The 24,771-nt window shown below is 37.9% G+C and overlaps 1 protein-coding gene across 4 annotated transcripts in view; it reads right to left on the bottom strand.

Moving 5' to 3' along the window:
• The window catches only part of trpm3 (transient receptor potential cation channel, subfamily M, member 3), a 356,841-nt gene that overhangs the window by 91,508 nt on the left and 240,562 nt on the right, over positions 1–24,771 (bottom strand). For all 4 annotated transcript variants that reach the window (XM_059025700.1, XM_059025701.1, XM_059025706.1 and 1 more), the window contains exons 5-8: positions 24,513–24,637; positions 21,801–21,972; positions 8,596–8,770; positions 7,701–7,824 (exon numbers count right to left, since the gene is read on the bottom strand). In XM_059025700.1, the coding sequence (XP_058881683.1) occupies positions 7,701–7,824; positions 8,596–8,770; positions 21,801–21,972; positions 24,513–24,637 (596 nt within the window). The remainder of the gene's footprint in view (positions 1–7,700; positions 7,825–8,595; positions 8,771–21,800; positions 21,973–24,512; positions 24,638–24,771) is intronic.

The following is a 24,771-nucleotide window of genomic DNA, read 5'->3' as shown; positions in this document are numbered from 1 at the left end:
GCATCAGGGTTGAAAACCAAAGTCTCCTGGGCCAATAAGGGGCAGGGCAAGCGGTGGGAAGGCATACAACAGTTGCCTCGGCCACAGCAGGTCCCCGCCTCCTATTATGGAGAACCAGAGGTTGATTCCTGGGAGCCAAAGAGATCGATCTCTGCTCTCCCGAATGTCTCCCAAATGAGGCTCACCACCTTGAGGAACTCCCCTTGAGAGAAGGTCCACCGCCCAGTTTGTCACTCTGTACTGCCCATAGTGAGAGGAGGTTCTCATATGCCCAGAGCAAAAGCTTGCGGGCCACGCGATGTAGACTGGGTGACCTGAGGCCACCCTGGTGGTTGATGTAAACCACCACTGTTGTGTTGTCTCCCTTGAACCTCCTGCAAAAAATTTTGCAAGGCCATGTAAACTGCCTGCAACTCCAAAACATCGATGTGGAGACCCTGCCAAGGGAGGGTCCACATACCTTGCACTCCCCAGCCATTCTACACAGCGCTCCAGCCCTGGATGCATCCATGGTGACGACCTCCCTTCTGGTGACACTGCCCAGCACTATGCCGAGGTGTAATTGGGCAGGCTGTTTCCAACAAGAGAGCACCTTTAGACAGTGATGCGACACTGTCAATATGCGGTCGTGGTTCAACGCAGGCTGAAAAACCCTGCTCTTGAATCAGGCCTGTACAGGGCGCATGCATAGGAGACCCAATGGATGGGTATGGGAAGCTGCTGCCATCAAGCCCAGAAGTCTCTGGAACGTCACTACTGTAAGCGCTCTGTTGAGCTGAAAGAGCTCTAAACAGGCAGCTATTCTCTGCACTCTGCTGCTCGACAGAGTGGACAGCATGGACCTGGAGTCCAAGCACACTCCTAGATAAGAGGCTGTCTGAGAAGGTGTGAGCTGGCTCTTCGCATGATTTACCGTAAGGCCCAACCATTGAAGGTGGCTGATGATTTGTTATGTGTGGGCCTCTGCCTGTGTTGGAGACGGGGCGCAAATGAGCCAGTCGTCCAGATAATTGAGCACTCTGATGCTTTTAAGTTTCAAAGGAGCCAGGATAGCTTCCATGCACTCCGAGAAGACATGGGAAGCTAGGTAGTGGCCAAATGGCAAGACATGGAACTCGTACGCTGTTCCCTGAAAATCGAACCGCAGGTATTTCCTGTCTGCTGGTTTTATGGGGATTTGGAAATAGGCATCTTTGAGGTCCACCATGGTGAAGCAGTCATCTGGCCTGATTGATTGCAACAGCTGTCCGTGTGTTGCATCGTCAACATTTTGAACCTCCTTCGACGGATACAGGTTGACCTGTCTGAGGTCGAAGATCGGTCTGAGGCCACCATCCTGCTTGGGCACTAGGAAGTACCTGGAGTAGAACCCTTCCTCCAACTGGAGGGGGTCTATCATGCAAACAGCCCATTTTCACAGCAATGTTGCTACCTCTTGAGACACCACCGTGGCATCCTGTGGGTCCATGAGTGATGTTACATTTATGCCCTGAAATCGAGGGGGACTGTGCTTGAACTGCAGTGAGTAGCCGGTCTGAATGGTAGTAAGCATCCAGATATCTGTGGTGCACTGATGCCAATACACCAAATGGCTCCCTCAAAAGGGGCCCTGGACCTGTGGCAGCAAACTCCTAGGGCTGCTGCATGGCTTATGGCTTGTAAGTATAAATTATATTAATAAGTAGATTGGATATATTCAACAGTATGACGTTAGATAAGGGAATGTGAATATCGCTGTAATATATATTAGCAACAAATACATAATTTAAAATTAAATTTGTAAGTAGCCTGTGATATTAATGTGTATTTCTGTTTGTTTAACAAACGTTAACTAGCAAAATGTTTACATATTTAACGTTATTTTGCATTTCTGGAGGTGTTCTTGTTTTGGGTAGCACTACTCTATGGACAGGTATGCGAGCGATTTTCCAAAAGTTAAAGCATGAGTTTCAGTCATGGAAAAAATTGAGCTCCATGCTGCGATTACTAACTAGGCCACGGTGCACATCAATCATTTTGTGGTTATTTTTATAGGCCACTTTTGAAAATCAAGCTGTACAGTACAGCCTTAATATTTTTCCAAAGATGTCTCTGGGTGATGCATGAGAAAATCATTTTTGTTTTTGGAAACATCTCATGCAATTTAGTTAAATCTTTCTTCCTAACACGAATTAACTCCACACTTCTAAGTTTCACTAAATCATTGCCCCCAGCATGGATGACCAGGACATCAGAAGGTGAACAATTAGAAATCAAAGAAATACAAAAATTTTAAAAAAAACAAAACATATGCCATTTCCTGTATTGGTACATACTTGGTAATTGTTATTAACTTTGTAATTACTGTGTTTATGTTGCTATTATATAAACTTGTATGTGACCTTGGATAAAGACCTAATTAATTATAATAAATCAGTCAATAACATATCTAATTGACATATAGGAAAATAATGGAAATGCATTTAGTATTTCTCACATTGCTTTTGTATTTAGTTTGGTAGTAAATGTACCACATTTGCAGTGAGCAAATTCAGATGTTCAAATACATGCAGTCATTTGCAATTAAATGTAAATGCATTTGATCCCATGTCTGATGTAAAGATTTTTTGGGGGGAAGCAAGTGATAAATGCTTAATATGTTGGTAATTTTCTTAATTATTACTAAAACTGCATCTTTGTGTATACTGCAATCAGAGACATGCGAGCAAATCTTATTAATAATACTAATAAAATACTAACTATATATATATATATATATATATAAAGGCATTAGGAGAATAGGGTGGCACTGTGGTGTGGTGGTTAGCGCTGCTGCCTCATAGCTCCAGGGTCCAATCAAAATCGTATTTAGCCATAGTAACAGAGTACTAAGCATAATCAATCATATCGACCTAGGCATATGTTTTTCATTTCCGTATTTGCCCTATCTACAGAGGATATAACAGGGTCCCTTTTTTAACATAGTACAAATCTTATCCCTTAGTAATACTATATATTACTGCATGGAATACAATTGTCACTTTTACAAAGAATATGGCATTTATGTTAATGTATTGTGTGCAAACAACATGAGAGATTATTTTTAATTCACAACCCGAGTACACGACACAATTAATTTCTAAAAAAAACTTTTGTCTGGCTATCTGTGGTTAATTTTCTTCACCCTATGCCAATTGTATGTGTAACAATACATGTTAATGCTTAAGACATGCAGGCATGTTTTCTATTTTTTTTTTTTTAACTGGCAGTGGTAGGCCTAAATTTTGCCACGTCTAAACTGTAGTAAATCTTACAGCTATACTAATATTAAAATATTATGGATGCAGCATTTCATTAGATTATATTACTGAAACATTTTAATTTTGATTAAAGATTGACAACAGTTTGACGTGTAAATTCATTTAATATATAAATAAATCTCCGCGATCACACATAAACTACATCATATTGACATCAATGTTATAGAAACTTAAAAAGACAGGGGTTTAAAACAATTTACCATATAAAGAGTCGTCGATCACACATTTTAAAGTTCATATGAAAAGACAGTGGCACGAACACACACCAACATACAAAGTCGTGCAAATAAAACATCAGATAAAAATAAAAGGCCATGCAGTGAACCTCCCCTTTAATCAAACTGTTGCCCTGCCTTACTTTTGTCAACGTATTTACCGGTCAACTTATTTCTATGGTTCAGTGACTTTAGCACCGGGACGGTATGGTTACAGTAACTGTGCTGTAACCTCGGTCCCAGTTTGGTACTATTACAGTACCGGGTCGGGAACGGAGTGGGTCGGTAATAAAACGAGAATAAAATGTCACATAACAAAAAAAACAGAAATAATAACTCCAGACAAAGCTAAGCAGCCTGGAGGGAGAGCACAAAGTCAGCTGGACATGTTGCTGGATCCCTGGGAAGGAGCGACTCTAGCCACTGGCTTCATGCGGGGCACACGGCTCCAGAGGGACGTAACAAGCAACAGGCTGTAGTGCACAAATTACTAAAAACTATTACAGCGATTACATTAATATCACATATCATTTCTGTAAAAACACAATAAATGCGAAATATATAGCAGATAGAAGTAACAACCAGGTCAGTCTTGAAAGGAATAATGGCGCGGAGATCTGCACAGTACTTTATGCCCTCGGGGGCGGGCCATGACTGCGTCACAGGCTCTGCAAGCAGCTTTGATATATCTTATTCATGTTTTGGGGTCTTTAGATGTAAATACCTATATGATAAGGGTTACATTTCATGCTTGAAAGGGAACTGCAACTCAGTTTTACAGAGAAGGGCCTTGTGTACTTTTGCATCAAATGAAAAACTCATATCTTTATTTAAATATTTAAATTCTGCGCAAACTTTTTTTTTTTTTTTTTTTTTACCTGAAAATAGACCCATGTCATCATTATTTTTTATTTCAGGTGATCTGTGCCATGAGCAATAATAATAATAACAATTATTAGATGTACAGGGGGTTTCCATGAAATCCTGGAAAATACAGTAATAACAAGGCTTGCAGTACTATAACCTTTCATTAACGTGGCTCATTTCTCTGCAAAGAAAAGTACACCAAGTACATGTACAATTTAAATTAACTAAATTAACCAAATCATGTTTATAATTTAAATATATATATTTAATTGTTTTAATTGGAATTTATTACACTGTTTAGGTGCTGTAATTAATGGCCCTGTTACATAGTGATATTGTTAAACTCTACCCAGGATTACAGCAAAAGGGAACTTTAGCAGACTTTTTTGAAAAATCCAACATTGGTGGTGCACACATTGCCCAGTAGCCCTGAAGGTATTATGACCTTATGCTGTGATGGTTTAGTCTAAGACTTGAATAAAAGCTACTGTTAGATTTACAGTGAAATACTTCAGAAAGCATTTGGTAGAAGTGGTGGAAATACTCACGTTATCGGCATGTCAGGTACATACAGTCATTATGATATGCATTTTGTTTTGGCCAGATATTCTTGTATCATCTCCTGCTGAAGTCACAGTCACAGTCCATGGATTAAAATGCAGTACCTTTATATTTTAGATAAGATAGTAAACTGGACTGGAGTGGGGAGCTGGAAATATGTTTAGGATACAACAATTGAACAAACCTAATCCCTAAATCTCCAGAATGCTTTTAAAATGGTATGATGACTTTTGGTTAATTCCAACGTCCCTTTTAATTTGCTTCACGTCTTCAATCAGCTTTACTTGAATGTCCCAAAGTAGGAGTTGCATGAATTAGATACTTTACTTAGTTAAAAACAAAGATCAAAAACAATAAATCAATTACACAAATTGGAAAAAAAAATTTTCATAGGAAAACAGGTCCGGGTACATCTATAATAAATTATATGTCTGGTAGCCTTACTTCCTCGATAGCTGTTGGATCATAATTATTCCATGGATTTGGAATAATGAGAATTTAGACAGTCATGGAGCCCAGGGGGATTAACAAGATTAGTTCTTATCAGTTACTATGGTTTTAAGTGCTATCTACTGTTCATTAAAATCAAGATGAACTTTTGAGGATCATATGACTAAAAAGAGCTATACATGCTTTTCGTCTGAGAAGCCTTAAGCCTCTCTCCACAACCAAGTGCTTTTATTCATTAAAGATCCAACACACATTTTCAGTGATCATCCCTAATTGACAGCTGCATTACAATGTAGATTCCAGTCAAACCTCCAATACAAGCATAGAAGAAGCACATGCAGTCACAGGTAAGTCTTATTTTCAAACACATGAGAAACCACTGTTGACCGATACTATGAAGGACACTTAGGACCAGACCAGGGAGCTGTAGAATGATTACCAGCCACATGACAGTACAGTATTTATAGTCGGTGCTGTAAAGAACAGGTACTGTAAATGTTTTACAGCTGTGGAAAATGATGTCTTAGTATTTAAACAAAATGTCGAATACCTGTATAGACAATAGTAACTTGAATGTTGTGCCCTTGTTTAGCAATTAATGGTGGAAAAGCGTATAGAAAGGTGAATCCCAGCTCAGCCACTGACCCACTGTGTGACCCTGAGCAAGTCACTTAACCTCCTTGTGCTCTGTCTTTCAGGTGAGATGTTGTTGTAAGTGACTCTGCAACTAATGCATAGTTCACATACCCTAGTCTCGTATCTTGTAAAGCACTTTGTGATGGTGGTCCACTATGAAAGGCGCTATATAAAGATTATTATTATTATATAATGACTATTTTCAAAAATATTTGTTGCATTCTGGTTCCACTATACAAATAAACATTCTGTATAAAATAAAAGTAGCAAATAAGTATCATTCCAACAAGTAACTCCGATGAATTATCGGGAATTAACGGTAAGTGTAAGAAGTGATCCAAACATGGGAAGTAAGTCTCATCTTTGTTTTACCTGAAAAGATTTTCAAGGCACAAATAACAGACGCATAAATATAAAAAATACATTTATTAAAAGTACAAACAAAAATACATACAAAATAAAAACAACAACTTGTAAATTAAAAGAAAAACAAAGAAAAAATACACGTTACCAAACAAAAAGTTACATAAATAACATAAAAAGAATCCAATAAGAAAAAAATAATAATAATACATTTTCACACACATAGGAAACAAGCAAGCAAAGTAAACAACAAATAATCTCATCACTAATATTGGACTTGTAGAAATGCTTACTTACTTACTTACTTACTTACTTACTTACTTAATTCATTAATTCAACTAAGATGTTAAAAAGGCAAAAAGGCACTATTTCATTAAGGCCAGGACATCTGAGTGTAACATTCTATACATGTTTTTACGCATATTTTAGCCTTTTAGTCTTGTTCCCAAAAGTGTTTCACAACGACACCTGTGCCTTCTGCCAGTTCTGTTGTCAATTCAAAGAAAAATGCACCATGTCTAAGACTTTTGCACAGCAGTGTATGTATATGCAGTACACTTTAATGATAGGCATTTGTTAACTCTCAGTTTCAAAACAGCTATGGTCCCCTGACATAACACTGTGAAATGATCACAGTATAATTTTGTAATTGTAGGATAGTATTGCTATGTGTAAAAACTTTAACAATAAAGCCAAAACGAAAATGCTTTAAATTTAAAACTAGTTAATAAACTATATTTATACAGTGTAGAAGTAATTTATTTTAACATATTGTGGGTGTCTTAATAGCAGTATATACAAAATATTGACAATAACAATCCAAAGCAAATTTGCACCATGTTACAGTACTTAATTACTAAATAACACAAAACTTATTTACATAATAAAGAACAATCCTACAGGTACCACAGTAGCAGGCGCAGTTTACACTCAAAGTTACTGCCATTCTCATATTCACTTTGACATCCGACATATTCTTTCCCTTGTTCAGCGCTTTTTAAACCTGTGCTGCATACCAGTCTGTCAGAGGGCGGGATCGCTCACTGTATACCACATTCTTATTGGTGGAAGAATTATAGGCGATCCAATCAAAACCGCCAATAAAGCCAAAATGAATTCCTCGACAAACTTTCCCATTATACGGTATATATATTCTTACAATAAAATTCAATTTAAGACTTAAAAAAAAAAAACCATAATATTAAATAAAACTGAAAATAATCTTAGTGTCTCATGAACAGCTTCTGCACTTCAAAGTTGTATCAGATATCCGTTGTCAATCTTGCTTTTTGGGCTTTGCGGCACTTACCAGCTCTTTATTCTTCATGCACTCCATCAGTATTATGAAGAGGTGCTGGGCCTGGGTACGGCTGTAGTTAAAGGTCTTCTGGATTGTGACCAGTAGCTGGTCCCTCAGAGACTCGTTGATGACCCTGGTGTATGAGACAAGGATGTTTAGCTGCAAATACATTTTGGCTAAGAAGCCATGAAGTAATGAGATTTGTAAAGAAGATCTATGATAGAAATACAAATGTATTAACTTGTTGTGACCAAGATTATCATAGATTGGCTACAGTTAAGGGGGGAACAGAGTTGTGTGATGCATATTTAACAAAAAATGCAAATTCACAAAAAAATATCATTCTATTCTTGTACATTTGTCTCTACATTGGTTCAACAGGGGGAGATGAGATTTGAAGGTGTGTTTTTTTGTGGATAACAAAAAGGATATTTATCACAGAAATGTTGTCATATGAACAAACATCTGGGTCCACACTCCCTAACAACTGGTTATACACAACCTGATTAGCACTGATCTTAGACTAGCTACTGTTACCTTAGGTAAAGTCATATCCATTGTACATTTTATAAAGTACAGTAAATATGTACTATATCTGTTACAAGGGTTAAATAAATACTGTATATGTCCAGGTAAGAAAAAAATGTCTTTGGGACTTGAAATTGAGTGAATTAGACAAATTATCTAATGTAAGAAACACAACTTTACACAAGCAAATTTAATTTCAGTGAATATGATGCACATATATTAACCACAATGAGTTGGGGGGACTATGGACACTTACTCTGAACAGCCAATAGAAGTCACAATGGGTTATTGTAGATTAAGTGTAGATCATGTGAGGGAGTTTCAGGATCATTCAGATGACACACGTGGTTTCTTAACAAACAGGATTGTAACGTACCCTCCATCCTCAGAGTATTTGTGCCCGAACGCAAGGATGTCGGAAGCACGCCCGCTGCCATCACAGACAACCACAGGCACAGGAGGAGTGTCTCTCAGATACTCCAGCACAATGGAGATGACGTTAGGACCTCCTTCCACAATAAGAGCAACCACCGGAACCCCTTGTCCAATTCCTGGGAAAAGAGGAGATAAATGAGCAAGAGCCACTCAATTTCCAGGAGCTCACATTTACCTATTGCCAACAAGGACTTAGCTAATGAAGATGACCGTGGTTAAATGTACTGCCTTTTCACCTATAAGGACTCAAGTTCAAATCAATAAAAAAGAGATAAAATCATTGCTCATGTCTGAAAAAATCACTGTCTGATGACTGTAAGTAATTACAATTGCAATAAGCTTGGCACACTGGCTGGAAGTAAATGGTTTAAATAAAGTAATCCATGACAACCATTCAGATAAGCTGAGAGGGGGGCTGGGGGTTGAGTCACAGCTTCAGGAGAAGTAGAGCATGCTTTTCTGAGTGAATAATTTAGCATCTTGAAATACACCTACAGAGATGCCACCATGGCATGTGCATTGATGTACTGAACATTTCTAGAGCCACAGCAGTGGAGGCAATATGTTCTGTCTATTCTTAACAATTGTTAGTTGCTTTGCAGGTCACACCAGTTCCCACTACTGTATATTGGCTGTTGCTATCACTTGTGCTACAAATTAATTATCTAGGGTTAATTAATCTGAAGACAATTTATAATTATTAATACAATTCCTCTCACTATATGGGTCTAACTCAAATTCCAGAATGCCATTTGTGTTTATAGTTATATACAACCCTCCATTATTCCAGACATTTTTTGAAGATAACACCCTTTGGAAGGATGGAAGACTTAAGTGGATTGTAAACTGGAAGATTGAAATCTGTTTTCCAAAAACTCGGCTAGGTGTGAACATTTTAAACAAATGCGATAATTATGCGATAATTATCCAAGGATAAGGCGCATGCTAGATAATTCCGTATTTATCAACCACGATAAAGCACGATTTACAGCATAAAACGTGAATTAGCACGCAAGCCTTAAAAATAGCACTGCTGAATATGCAAAATGCATGTTGACATATTCAAATGAAGTGGCATGAGAGCACTAATGAGGCTAATGATATTCAGACGATATTTACGAAACTGTGCTAACCATGAATCACACCTTAAATCACGTGCCAGATAGCACTGGTGGCAAGCAGGTGTTACGAGCCAAGATCCGTCTTAAAGCAGAACAGAAATGCATTTCAGGTAAGCTATATAATGATTAAATAAAACTGTAGAAACAAAATAAGTAACAGGACATTGAAAATAAATGTGTTTATGTAGCCTACAGACATAAAAAGCATACATAAGCTTACTATGCAAACGGAAAAAAGGTCATAACTTACTATGCAAACGGAAAAAAAGAACTGCGTTCATACAGACATATTTTAAACACGGTAATAGAAATAAATAAAGGAAATTGGGTTTACAATCACAACAGCACAAAAGATCAAAGAAGGAAGTGTTCTCCTAAATCACATACCTGCATTCAGGAAATTCATTGACATTGAATTAACTCATTATAATGATAAATATTGGACTTTTATGATTTAATTTGGTACTGCATTGTGTGAAATCACATCAGGAAAATATCAATCAATCAATCAATCAATCAATCAATCAATCACATCAGGAAAATATCAATCAATCAATCAATCAATCAATCAATCTCAATCTTTATTTTATATAGTGCCTTTCATAGTGGACCACCATCACATAGCGCTTTACAAGATGCAGTAACACCAAAATCCATAATACTTTAATGATATACTTTGTAAATCATGTGCATAATACATGATATACAGTAATAAAAAATTGCCAATACAGTGAAAATGCATAATACATGATATAGCAGCATAATACATGAAATAGTAGCAACAACACAACAGCTAATAGCAGATATGAGGCTTAAAGAGCATGGAAAGCAAGAGAGAACAAGTGGGTCAAGAAATTAAATCAACAAGAGTTGATTTAAAGCGAGCGACGGTGGGAGCGTCACTCACCAAAGCTGGGAGAGAGTTCCAAAGAGTGATGTGAAATGTGAAATGTGATTATCAAGTAACAATTCATAACTCAGGAAAAGTTATTTTCACAAAAGAGTATTTTAACTGAATGTGTTTTTCTAAACAGCCACATTGAACTAAAGATGGAAAATATGCTAATGAAAACTCTTGTGATTGGACAATTTGACTATGTCCTAACCATTTTCCGAGTTAATTTAAACTTCTGCAGAACATGGGAAAGTAGTCTCTAAAACAACAACAATATGATAACAATTGTGTAAACAATCGTACTGAAAATCACTGCCAAGACTCAACAACATCGCTGTAACAATCCAACTTCATGAAACATGAAACAGAACTAAATTGAACTTTCCAAAGAGATATTCAATAAATTGATCATCTCTTTTCATGAAGAAAAAGACTTTCCTCAATGAAACTGTTTCTTGGAAATCAGATTAAGATAAATTAAGATAAATGTGTTTAACTTTGCTTACTAAGGAAAGCTTTGTTGCTACAAAATCTAAAAGTATGCTAAAATACACAGAGAAATAAACAAAAGAATACTGAAGTTACTTAAAACCAAAGTGCCTTTTAAATATGTTCGAGTTGGCGCTGTATTGCTGGAACAAGCATCATTTTAAGCACACAGGAAACTATTTGGTGGGTGGCTTTGTTGCATTGTAGGTTTCCTGAAGAAAAAGCGATCTTGTTTTTCTTCAAATCCCTTGAATAATAACTGTTGTGGAAAGGACTACAAACTGAAGATCAGGTTTCTAAACTAAAACACTTTTAACTACATGTGGAAAGCTATATGATTATTCATTGAGATACTGTTTAACTTTCTTCACATTTAAGGACTGGTAACTAAACAACATGAATTTCCATGGTGCATAAATCGATTGTATGATTAATTCTGTTTAAACTGAGTATGATGTAATGATTTCAGCTCTCGCCAAGTTAAGCACCAACTAAGACATAGCTTTACAGTAAACTAATGTGATCCATCTGCGTTTCCATCCAATTGCGTTTCCTTCCATATGATGATGTAGATATCCTTCTGCCTGGTGTTGATGGCCGAAGTGTAATGCTGGCTCCAGGGATCAGCTTATTTTGCCTCCCCAGCGCATCAGCACACACAACCGCTGTGTTGCTGACTCCGGGGATCAATCACAACGTGGTCTCCCCAGCGCATCAGCATGACAACCGCCTGGATTTAGCTAAGTAGGGTAAATCTCTGGGGTCTTCAAGTGGGCACCTTCCATCCTCAGTGTTTCGTCGACTAGCCCACAACACCTCAAGAGGGCTCGACGGTGATTCTGGCATCCCAGCATCACCCCCCTCCGTCCCCCACTCAACTCAGCCCAGCTTACTTACCCGTACATCAGCGTTTCTTTCTTTCTATTGTGCTTGAGATCCCCAACCAGAATATTTCTGTCTCAACCACAGTTGCTGCTCCTCTCTGCTGCTTCAGATAAGTTCTTCACTGTGCGACGCAACTCTTGGCCACTGAATCCAACGTCTCTGAGAAACCTGGTTGTAGAGTGTGCCACAAATCCTTGACAACCCATCTCCACTGGGTAAACCTGGACTCTCCATCCTCGCTGTTCCGCTTCAGCGGCTAGTTGAGCATACCGAAGTTTCTTCCTCTGATACGCCTCATCTACAGCATCCTCCCATGACACTGTTAACTCTACCAGGTGAACAAGGCGTGCTGATCCAGACCACAAGAAAATATCTGATCAAAGGTTAGTGGCCACCATCTCAGGTGGAAAAATAAGCCGTTGACCAACATCTGCCAGCATTTTCCGATCTCTAGCAGCTTCCAGTTGTCCTGTGCGAGGCTTGGTTTTAACACCTTTTCTTGGCGGTTGCTCTCCTGGACGGAGGAATGTTGTCTTTTGTGTGTAATGCTTTGATGGAACTGGTAGCAACTTATTGGACATGTTACGCTTGTCTTCCAATGCTAAGGTCAAACATCGCAGCACCTGGTCACGGCGCCAGTAAACCGTTCTTGGCTAAGACCCACCTTACATCCTGTCAAAATGTGCCTTAATGATATTAACTTAATTTAATCATTTCATTTAGTAATGGATTTATATATTTAATTATTTCATAATTAAATATATAAATCCATTACTAAATGTTAAAATATATTTAAAATCCTAATTACAACTGCATAGGTGTGTGTGTCTTGAGATGGTACACAATAGATTACTTGTCTCGAGATAGCTTAAATGGTTGTGCTTACAATTAATTTATCATAAAAATGACACCACAATAAGTGTGAACATGTTTTGATTGGTCTGTCAGGAACCGTAGACATCTTGCTTTGGTTATCTATTTGTTTATTATTATTATATTTTAGATGTTGGTTAATTTGAATTCGTAATGAAAGAGTTATTTAGATTAATTTGAAGTACCTTCCAATAATGGGTAATCATAATCATTCATCCCATTTATCAGAGATCTGGTTTGTTCTGGATTATGCCATGTATCCTGTCCCTTTTTTGCATTTCTTTGTTGACATTTCAAAATCCTTTTTTACTTAGTAAATTGGACATAAGGGAATCTAAAGTCTAACATTGGTAATATAAAATGCAATTAAATAAAATACTTGGTAAATAAAGACCATTATCTTACTTACTGTATGTGTGCTTGTATTGTAAAATCTGAAGTACAACATAACATATTATTGCAGGAATGAGCAGTTATGTTATAGTACTGTATTACTACTTATTATACTGTAGATTCTAGTTCTTGCTAGTTTTTACCTTTAAAATGAAACCAATAAAAGCATTGGACAAAATGTTTGTCTACAGTTATGATTGACTGTCTGAAGTTATTGGGAGGCTGCAATGGATGTGGAAAGAGAAAAATAGAGGGTACGTGGAGGATGATATGCAAAGGATAAATGTATGACATAGACGCTCTGATGCAACGTTTGGCCACCAGAGAGCTGATCAGGTATAAAAAGGCTGGATGCCTATAGTTCCTCAGTACTCACAGCAGAAGGACACTTGTTCATAATGTCAAGGCTTACATTTGCAGTACAATGATCTAATTTTGCTATATGGCAAAAATTGACAAAACAGTGCTGCAACAGCTATTGATTTTGCTAGTAAGCACCCAAACAGAGGCATAATTCCAGGATCAACTGTAACCATACAAATGTACTGCTGTGCCAGCGTTATCAGTAGCAGATGATGTATGCCGAAAGCTATTCTGTGAATGCATGAAAGAATAGGCAGACATTGTGGCAGATAACATCCTCCTCACCTGAACGGGACCATGAACCGTCAGAACATGCGATCCCTGTGTCATGGAGTGGCATTGCCAACAACAGTTATTGGGTGATATTGTTTCAGTTGATGCAGCGTCCTACATGTCTGTCCTGCTAAACATCTGTTCATCTTACCTTGATGACCTCCAGCACATGATGTTCCACCATGACGGTGCTCCTGTGCACCATTCCATGCATGACTAATCTTGGTTAGACAACGAATTGCCAGGACAATAGGTTTGACAATGTTGAGTAAATTTTGAATCACCTTCTATATAACATTATTATAACTAGGGCTTCTGTTTTTCGGGTTTTTTAAATTGTATTTTTCAGTGCTTATTTTTAGCTATTTTCGAGTTTTATGTAAATCGTTTTTTTTCGGGGCTTTTGTTTTTGATATACTGTATGAAATTAGTGTTTTCGGTTACTTTTCAAAATGTGGGAGCGTTTTTTTTGTCAAAATATGTATAGTAACTCGACAATACTTGCACACTTTAGTTGTACCTTGTTTCCATTGCTGTGTTCCACAACGAAATCCCTAGGTTTTATTTTTTAATGGGAATAGGGTAAAGTCAACATGAATTTATTAACCATTTCCACAGTTTTTCCAGTGCTTTCCGGTGTTTATTGGCTATCCACCGATTTCATTTTTTTATATCAGGGGTGTTTTATCGGGTTTTATCGGTTAAAACCGAAAATCAGAAGCCCTAATTATAACATACTATAGCTCCATCCAGTCTTATTATTTCAAATCACAATCTATAACAGTTAATAGCATAATTAATAACATGTCAATAGATTGCACACTTATACCTGATCTAAAAACTATAGTGTTAATATTATTTCTTTCAGTATTTAAAATATTTTTGTAGAAAAAACAGCCTGTTGAGATGCATCATTAAATACAGTGGTCCCCTGCTGATACACTAGCTGCAAAGATGTTAGAACGTGCTCGGTTGTAGACCAATCCATAACTGTAGTATAACCTGCAATATAACACTAAAAGGAATGACATGCTGTGGCAAAGTGCCCCGCCCCTGTGTGCATTTGTGTGTTTTGTGTATGTATGCGTGCGTATGTTAATGTTGGTGTATAGATTGGTACACGGGATATAAACGGGTCTGTTTCACGTATATTTAAAAAGTGTAGATTTGTATGTAGGCACGAGGAGGGCACAAATCACTTCACGTGCTGGTTAAATGTAATATGTGAGCACGGGGTTGCAGAAAATTAATTCACGTGCTGGGATTCAAGTGAATAATTAATTAGTAATTGAATCCCAGCACAACAGTATAAATAGGCACATTTTTAGTCAGTCAGGGTTAGGTGTTCGGTGAGTGGAGAACGGGAGAGAGAGAAGGAGAAACGTAAAATAAGAACGTAAATATTAGTGTTATCTGCTCACCGTGTTTTGTTCGTCTGTCTGTGCACTGTCTAGTCCGTTTTGTTCGTCTGTTTATTTTGGCTACAAGTGCCGTGTCCTGTGTTTTTGTTGTTTCAAACCTTTTATTTTCTGTCTGTTATTAAATGGTGAGCGCAATCACGCGCTCAGCTTTACCAAAACCCCATCTCTCTGTTTATTTATTTCCTCCATCTGGTCTGACGCCACCCACTCCGGCCATCTTTGTGACACATGCTTACAACTAAACCCAGCACATAAAAAACAAATAATCTATATTGAATAGCTGTTCCCAAAGGCTAATTTACATGTGCAAAGAGAGGGATAAAAAGACGGGATTACTTAAATAAAACAAATGTAGATGTGGAAGAATTCTAAAGATCTTTAAGCTGTCTTTGGAAATTGTGGGTGTTGTACATAATTAATTTCTAACTCCTGCCATCTTCTGTCATCTACATCTCAATAACATTCAGTACTGATAATATCTAATAGCCTACCTGCTCATTTATTCAATAAGAGGTTGCTGTAAATCATGTCAGTATTATGACTCTGGTTATTCCTCCCCAGCTATCTATGTGAATTCATACTGCAAGTGGCTACAAATGTTTTGGAACAATCAAAATTCGCACCTAAAGCTTAAATAAGAGTTTTAAAAAATAAACACCTTCTTGTTTATCCCGAAGCTTAAACTGTAAATTTATCCTGTAAACTTTATATAAGGGTTGGGAAAAAATATATGACCATTTTATTTATTTATTCTTTTAGGTACTAGATGGTGCTATAGCCAACTAACGACAACATTACCAAAACTAAAATTGTGTTCTATTTGGGATGAAGCTCAACTTACAAACCAGAAAAATGAGCAGAACTACGAAAATCAAATTAACAGCAAACAGTGATTAGACCCTATTCCTACTAAACGATTAAAATAAATATTATCTAGGATTGATTTTATTATTCTAAATATCATTAATAGCTCCCTTTCATCTGGCATCGTTTCTGACTCATTTAAGGTTGCTGTTGTAAAATCGCTGCTTAAAAAAACTACTTTGAATCCAGGAGTTCTTAATAATTTTAGGCCTATTTCTAATCTCCCCCTTTTATTAAAAGTATTACAGAGAGTGGTGGCAAATCAACTATACTCATTCCTTGCAGCGGATAATATATATGAGAAATTTCAGTCAGGCTTCCGTCCGGTCACAGTACTGAACCGACCCTTATCAAAGTAGTAAACGATGTGCTATTATCTTTTGACTCAGGCCTTACCTCTGTTCTTATCCTTCTAGATCTAAGTGCAGCATTTAACACCATCGACCATCACATTTTAATTGAGAATCTTGTAGGACGGTCTGGTTGCGCCCTATCTTAGTTTAAATCATATCTTTCAAATAGGTTACATATATGTTCAAATTGGGGACCACTCCTCCTTCTTATCTGGGCTCTGTTCTTTAACCAGTCTTGTTTTCTCTCTATATGCTCCCCCTGAGTGATGTTGTCTGTAGACACAGGGTAAACTTTCACTACTATGCCGATGACACACAATTGTATCTATCTCTGAAACCAGGTGATTCCACATCTGCAAATACCATAACTACCTGTCTCACTGATATTAAGAAATGGATGTCAACAAATGTTCTACTGTTAAATTCTGATAAAACACAGGTCATAATTTTGGGGTCAAGAAATCAATGAGAGAGGGTAAATCAATGTGCCTGTACAGTAGACAGCTACCCCATTGAGTCAACGATAGAAATTAGAAATGTGGGTGTCATTTTTTACCCTGATCTTTCATTTGAATCCCACAATAGCAACATAACTAATGTGTCTTTTTTTCATCTAAGAAATATTGCTAAATTAAGACGCTTTCTCTCCGCACAGGATGCTAAGAGAATGATGCATGCCTTTTTAACTTTTAGAATATACTATAATGTCCTATTTTCTGGTACAGTGCTCCCTTGGAATAACGCGGGTCTCGGGGGACACACAATATGAGCGTTATAACCAAAAAGCATTATAAACTGGGGAGGGGGTGGGGGGTGCCTCGGGACACATAACAACACACATCTGACTAAAATACAAAATAAAATAACTCCCTCTCTATAATGCACATATAGTGAAGCAAAAATGTAACAGGTAAAAAAAAAACAGGTAACGTTCCCACTCATGGATCATTTTAATCAGCACTTTTTAAACTATAAATAGCCTGACTAAACCGCGGTCGGGAGCTCAGTTCGAAGCGACAGACAAGCAAACCAAGTGCAAGAAGGAGAGCAGGTCGGGTGAGGGGAAGAGGGAATGGGCTCGCCCCAGGTTCGGCTGCCGGCGAGGCTGAAGCAAAGCTGAAGCGTCTTGTCTCCCGTAGAAAGCTGCAGTTCCTCTCACAGCAAAAAAGTAAATACATTAGGAAAGATAACCACTTAATAGGCCTAATATTTATTTAGTTATAAAATGAATAATGCATAAGATGTCTGTGTTATAAAGTGCCAGTGCAGCTTTTCTTCAGTTCAGATACTGTATCAAAAGGGAAAGACAGAAACTGAGAAGTTGTTTACAGTTTGAACAACACCTGTACTGTATTTACTGTAGAAATACTGCATGAATCACTAGTATAGGGAATTGGGGGACATGCTGTAGGAGTGTTATATCCGAGGCGTGTTATAACCAAGAGCCTTATAGCGAGGGAGCACTGTATTCCAAACTGTGTTTTGTCCAGATTGCAGCTCACGCAAAACGCTGCTGCCAGGATCCTAATGAAAACAAGAAAGTTTGACCATATTACACCGGTATTGGCACTGACTCCCAATACTATACAGGGTTGATTTTAAAGTCCTGCTTTTAACCTATAAAGCCTTAAATGGGTTAGCTCCATCTTACCTGAATGACTTATTGGTCTCATCTGTTCCAGGTCGCCCGCTCCGATATCAGGATGCTGGGTATTTTTTCTGACTTGTGTTTCGTTTAACTCTTTATTTTGGTCATTGTACCGTGTTTATTTGTTCCTGTGTTTATTTTGTTTTGTTAATAAACGTGCACAACCAGCACTTTCACTGCAGTTTCCAGAGTCTCATCCTGATGCTATCCCACTACTTATACCATATGTAGCAGGATAGCCTGAGGGATGGATTTAACCCCATCCCTGCCAAACTCATGTTAAAAAACAATCAATCTTTATTTACAACAACATAACATACAGTCCTATATAGGTATATCTATTCAGTAACACCATAAACATTGATGGTTTAATTCATAACTAAAGGTCATGGGACAACTATCAAGGGTTACAAAAATGACGATCAGTTGTCTGTAAGGACAAGAACGGTGACATAGAAAGCATAGAAAACCTTCTGCACAGATTGCTTGGGTGTTTTTATTTATTTATTTAGAGAATTAAGTATTTCTAGCATTGGTCATTGTTTGATCTGAATTCAGACAGCATGTGTCTAGGTTACCTGTAAACCTCAGCACTGATGACCATAGAGCAGGCTCACAGGCTTGTAAAATACACCCAAAGCAGACGTGTTCAGTGTGCCAGAGTTTGGGTGAAATATTCATAGGATTAATATGAAACTGATGAGCGACTTGGTATTGAAGGTGTTCTCAAAGACCACAGTGGCAATGATGCAAGGCTCCATATGGTACTATGTCACTTTTAAAATCTTACTGGAGGAGGCAGGTCAATGTATCAAATGTGTACAGTGGATGTATTTAGCGTACAGCGTGTCCACAAAGATTAGCAAAGGTTTACACATTTGCTAGACTATAGAGGCTTCCTTCTTAGTGTGAAGGCTGTGCTGCCACACATACCCCTTTTTCATCCACTGGTGAGGTTAACATTACTCCTGGGGTGCCAAATTGCAGCCCCCCTTTTCTATGAACATCATTCCATCATTTTTATGGTGTGTTTGAGATGATCTGGCATACACTCATCCCAAGATATTATTACATGTGGGGGGACTGCCTTCACTTCCAAATCCCTAGTTTTCTTAAGGGAACCTGAGTTATAAGGTAAATTATCTGAAACCTTTTCATTTTCTGTCTGCATTGTTATGGGATGCTACAGGTAACCTCTTTGTTATTAATTTAATAAATACATAAATACACATGAAAGGTTTGATTTTAGGAAAGTAAAAGAAAATGTATGGAATATTGGACCTGAATAATGTATAACATCTCTTTGTATTTCCTAGAATGTACCTGACTATTGAAATGAAACGGTAGACATTTGTTCATGCACCCCACTTTTCTACAAACAATGAACACAATTACATGGCCCTTAGTAAAGTGCCATCATTTTGCAGGTGTGTTTTTAGCTGATTTGGCATACACCCATCCCAAGATATTACATGTGGGGACTGCCTTCACTACCAAATCCCTAGTAGAGGTGTTCTGAAAAATATAGTGTTCTACATCCCCACGTGTTGCTACAATTGTTTAAACATACCTGTCATTTCCCTTTTCATTGTTAAAATCCTGACAACTTTTTACATGTATAACTTTAAAGTTTGTTTCAAAGTTCTTTTCAAAATGTCCACTCTAGTGCACTGGGGTTTGAGATCTGTCCTCTAAATCAATGTAGGAAGAGCGATTAAAAAAAACCAAAAACCTTTTATATTTGTTGTCTGCATTGTTATGAGATGTTACAGGTAACCTTTTGTTGTTAATTTAATAAATACATAAATACACAATACAGTTTGATTATAGGAAATCAAAAGAATATGTATGGAATATTATATTTTCATATGTTTTAATATATCTTTATATTTCCAAGGATATATCTGACTTTTGAAATTAAACTATGGAAGTATATTCATTGCCTGCTCTTTAAACCTAAATAAACTGTGCTTTTTAAAGATGGGAATCCAGCATGCAGCCTTATCTATCTGTGACATCTCGGGCCCACTAGGAAAGCAAATCAGAGTGCATCCCTTATGGACTAGACAGACGTGAGAATGCATCAATGTTACATAGGAGGTGAGCAAGAAATAGGACATGAACGAGCACATGAAGCATTTGATGATGGGGCAATGGTCAAAGGAGATGCCAGTGATGACAGCTGAACATCCCTTTGCCTTCCCAGCCCCCTTCATATATTCTCAGGCATAGGATGACAAAGGGAAGCCCACGGGTCACATAAGCTGAAGGACACAGTCAGGCAAGAAGCCATGACCGAGTCAAATTCCTTCTGGTTTCCTAATATCTCAATTGTCTTTTTGGCTGCCCCCTCATACAGTACCTGTGGTTACCTCCAACTATTGTTATTATTATTATTATTATTATTATTATTATTTATTTCTTAGCAGACGCCCTTATCCAGGGCGACTTACAATCGTAAGCAAATGTTACCTGTATGTTTGGAACCAACCTATTGTACTGTGCATGTTACAGCACCACGTTCTGACAAGGTTTAGATTCATAGGGAACTTTAAGCACAATCAATCATAAAACACAGTACATAATAATAGTCATGGTATTTTTGTATCCTATTTCAATCTGAAAAAATTGACTATTCTATTCATTAAGTAGTATGCATTTTTTTAACAAGGCCCTCAGGGGTCCTGCAGATATGGAAAGCAAAACCTAGCCAACCTTACACTGAGCAGCTGGAAAGTTCTGCTTGTACAGCCTAATAACATCAATTAAACATGTCATCGCCTAAGCAAATTGCTGTATCTTATCAGTCGACCAATTAGTACTAGACAGCTGTCCGCTATCACAACTTGAACAACTTGTTTCCATTCACAACTCAAAAGCATATTTTACACATCTACAGTTTACATTTAAAACATTCATAAAATAAAAATCTATCAGTCATAGATTTTTTTGAAAGAGACGCCGTCCTTCATAACAGGGGACGAAATAGATTTGTTTGTGTCAAGTCTGACAAGTATGCTGGATCAGTATTAGTATTCTACAAATCAAAATGGGCAAATGCAATATATTGTTGACAATGTATTCTACAAATGCTAAATGTACAATCTAAAGTTACATTTTAAGAGTTAGCACAAATTATCCAACCTTTTGTTTAAAAGGTTATAACAGTGTAAAGGATATGCAATAGCCTAATCTTACCAAAACCTTTCACACATGCAAAAACTGCCAATACAACAAATCAGTCATGTGATAGTTACAGAAAAAGTTAAACAATACACAAATGAAACCCACCCCACATTTTTCATACATAAACTTCTGCTTGAAAGCTCTTGGAAAGTGACACTTTATCACTACAATTGCAACACTAGGGGACCAAGTTGTGTCTAACTGTGCTTTTAACGGGATGAGCCATTTTGGTAATGTTTCACGCTATATTTATACATGCCTGGGAGTAAAACTTGCTCGTACAGGGGACACTGCAACATGAAAATACAGATTCAAGTTTACATTGTAAGAGTGAGTTGTATTTTTGTGTGGAGATTTTGTAAGTCTCCTCTACTGTACTTACTGGTGTTAATCTTCTGTAGTGAGATGTGCTTCTCCAGCTGTCTGCGCAGCTTCACCTCAGCCCCATATTTTCCTGTCGTTCCATTGTCGGCCAGTATGAAGTGGGAGTGCATGCTGTTTAACACAGTCAGCTTGCTCAAGGGGTTGGACATGGTCTGGTAGGGTCTGACCACCTAGAGAAATGGATTCATTTTTTGTATTAAGTGTGTTGTTGTAGATTGACACAATCCCACTACAGTTATGCTAAAATCATGATGCAGTAATTTCAAACTACCTTAAGTGTTAACATTTACAAGGCTGGTTTCACAGATAGTGATAAGCACTAATCTTGGACTACCTTACTTTATTACGATTAAACATATTGCTGCCTACACAATTTGATAAACAACTCGCAAACATGATTTTCTTTTTAGCATTATGTTTATTCTTATTGTTATGTATTTAAAAACACAGGTTTGAAGTTCACAGCCCTGCACACATATTACTACATGTTCTACTACATGCTTTCACCTCACTAAACAGTGACAGTGAAGAGAAAAGAAAATGTCTTAAATGGATACATTCGAATGCTTCCAATCCACCTCACACCCGGTGTTGAGCTTCCAATCCACCTCACACCCAGTGTTGAGCTTCCAATCCACCTCTCATCTGCTGTTGAGCTTCCAATCCACCTCACACCCAGTGTTGAGCTTCCAATCCACCTCACACCCAGTGTTGAGCTTCCAATCCACCTCACACCCGGTGCTGAGCTTCCAATCCACCTCTCACCTGCTGTTGAGCTTCCAATCCACCTCACACCCGGTGTTGAGCTTCCAATCCACTTCACACCCGGTGTTGAGCTTCCAATCCACCTCACACCCGGTGTTGAGCTTCCAATCCACCTCACACCCGGTGTTGAGCTTCCAATCCACCTCACACCTGCTGTTGAGCTTCCAATCCACCTCACACCCGGTGTTGAGCTTCCAATCCACTTCACACCCGGTGTTGAGCTTCCAATCCACCTCTCACCCGGTGTTGAGCTTCCAATCCACCTCACACCCGGCGTTGAGCTTCCAATCCACCTCACACCCGGTGTTGAGCTTCCAATCCACCTCACACCCGGTGTTGAGCTTCCAATCCACCTCACACCCGGTGTTGAGCTTCCAATCCACCTCACACCCGGTGTTGAGCTTCCAATCTACCTTACACTCAGTCCTCTATTGCTTGCTTTAATAAGCTCACTCTTTATACTCCCTGGTGACCTTTTGAGTTGAAACCAGACTCATAAGTCAATGAATGCATGCTGTAATTATTTTAATTGTAAGTTCCTGGTGGATTAACGGTCACATACCTGAAATTAGAGCTGAGCTAAGAGGTTTCCCATACTTTACCCATATTAAGAAACACCCACTCCTATCTCTAACTCCTACCTAAGAGACATTGTAAACAACAAAAACTGATTTATGCTCAAACCTAAATATTACGGGTAGCTAAAACATAAGTTAGAGGAAGTTTGTGTCATATTGGGTGCCTAGTGGGTTGCCGATTCCATGCAGTTTTAGAGTGGGATGAGACTGATGCATAAATTAATCAAACGACTTGCCTGAGGTTGCAACATAATACACTGATGTTGTTTAAATGCAAATTCTAATCTGATTGTAGTTGTTTAGTTGAATGCTTTAACCTGCATGTATCTAGGATTTAGAGAGAAAACCCACTGATGGGAAAATGACTTCTAGCACATAAACGTGCAGATTGTAATAAACAAAAGGAACATTATGTTTATTGTCTCATATATATATGCATTTATTATGGAAAACGCAATTTGCCTGCTACTTAACCACAGGGGAAAAATATAGACCATGGAGTTCTTTCATTATTTTCATTTATCAGTGGCCTACTTAACAATGTAAATTCCTCTTGGTAAAATACTACAATAAACATTGTTACATGTTTAACAAGCTAGTCAGTAACAGTAACATACTGTACACATCACCTGCCAAGAACACAAATAATACATTACAGGAGTCAATGCAATGTATAGCTCACCATGACCCAAACCCAGACAGAGATTTTATATGCTCTTATATCAATCAGACCCAGGCAGTAAGCATCTGGTTGACATTTAAGCCCCTTTCACACTGGCATGCACTATCCTGTCATGCATGTCAGCTATGCGATTTCACACTGCTTTTTGAAGAAGCAGTGTCTACCTGGGCAACAGAAGCAAATATGCAATGTGCGTACACAATGCCCCGGAAGCAGCAACGTTCACCCTTTCATCTGTTCAGGATTTCAAAATGGCGTGCCTTGCTTACAACCAAGCTTCTCTGGATTGAATTGTTGGCCCAAATGTTGATTAGAGCAAATGTTTGCTGGCTCATGGTGTGTCTCAATCAACAGAAATATGACTAAACAGAACAAACAGAAATGTTGCTTACGGAAGTGAAACTGTTTGTTATTTCGTCCGCTTATGAACGACCATCATGCATTTTGTCAAAGCATGTCAACCTGCATCTTGAGGTGGGTCGAGCTAGGGACCCAGGTAGGAGCGCCAGTGTGAAAGGGGTTTTGTTTAACAATGGCATACTGCGCTTGGCATGTGTCAAATTTATTATATAAAAAAAAATCATGGTAATTTGGTGAAAATGCCATCTATTTAAAACATATACAAGGTGATTAGAAAGTAAGTTTACCACATCAAGGCTTAAATAAATATTTACAGAAGACCTACATCTTTTCCAATGAGATCTTCCTGGTTTTCCACTATACCCCAAGGAGCGATGCCGATGGTGCAGATCTTCCCTCTTGATTTTGATGCATGGTCTTTTAATGCATCCCCCACATGGCGAATCACTCCTGTAACAAATCCAAATGAACTGATTATTTCATACAACTATATTAGACAGAATCTGAATGTAGGCATGCTCTTCAAATGTAAATTAGATCAAATAGATTATTTCTTAACTGGTGGGTCAATGATATAATTTTGC

Source organism: Acipenser ruthenus, chromosome 1 (genome assembly GCF_902713425.1).
Source record: "Acipenser ruthenus chromosome 1, fAciRut3.2 maternal haplotype, whole genome shotgun sequence".
Lineage (NCBI taxonomy): Eukaryota > Metazoa > Chordata > Actinopteri > Acipenseriformes > Acipenseridae > Acipenser > Acipenser ruthenus.
This window is presented reverse-complemented; position numbering and strand designations above follow the sequence as displayed.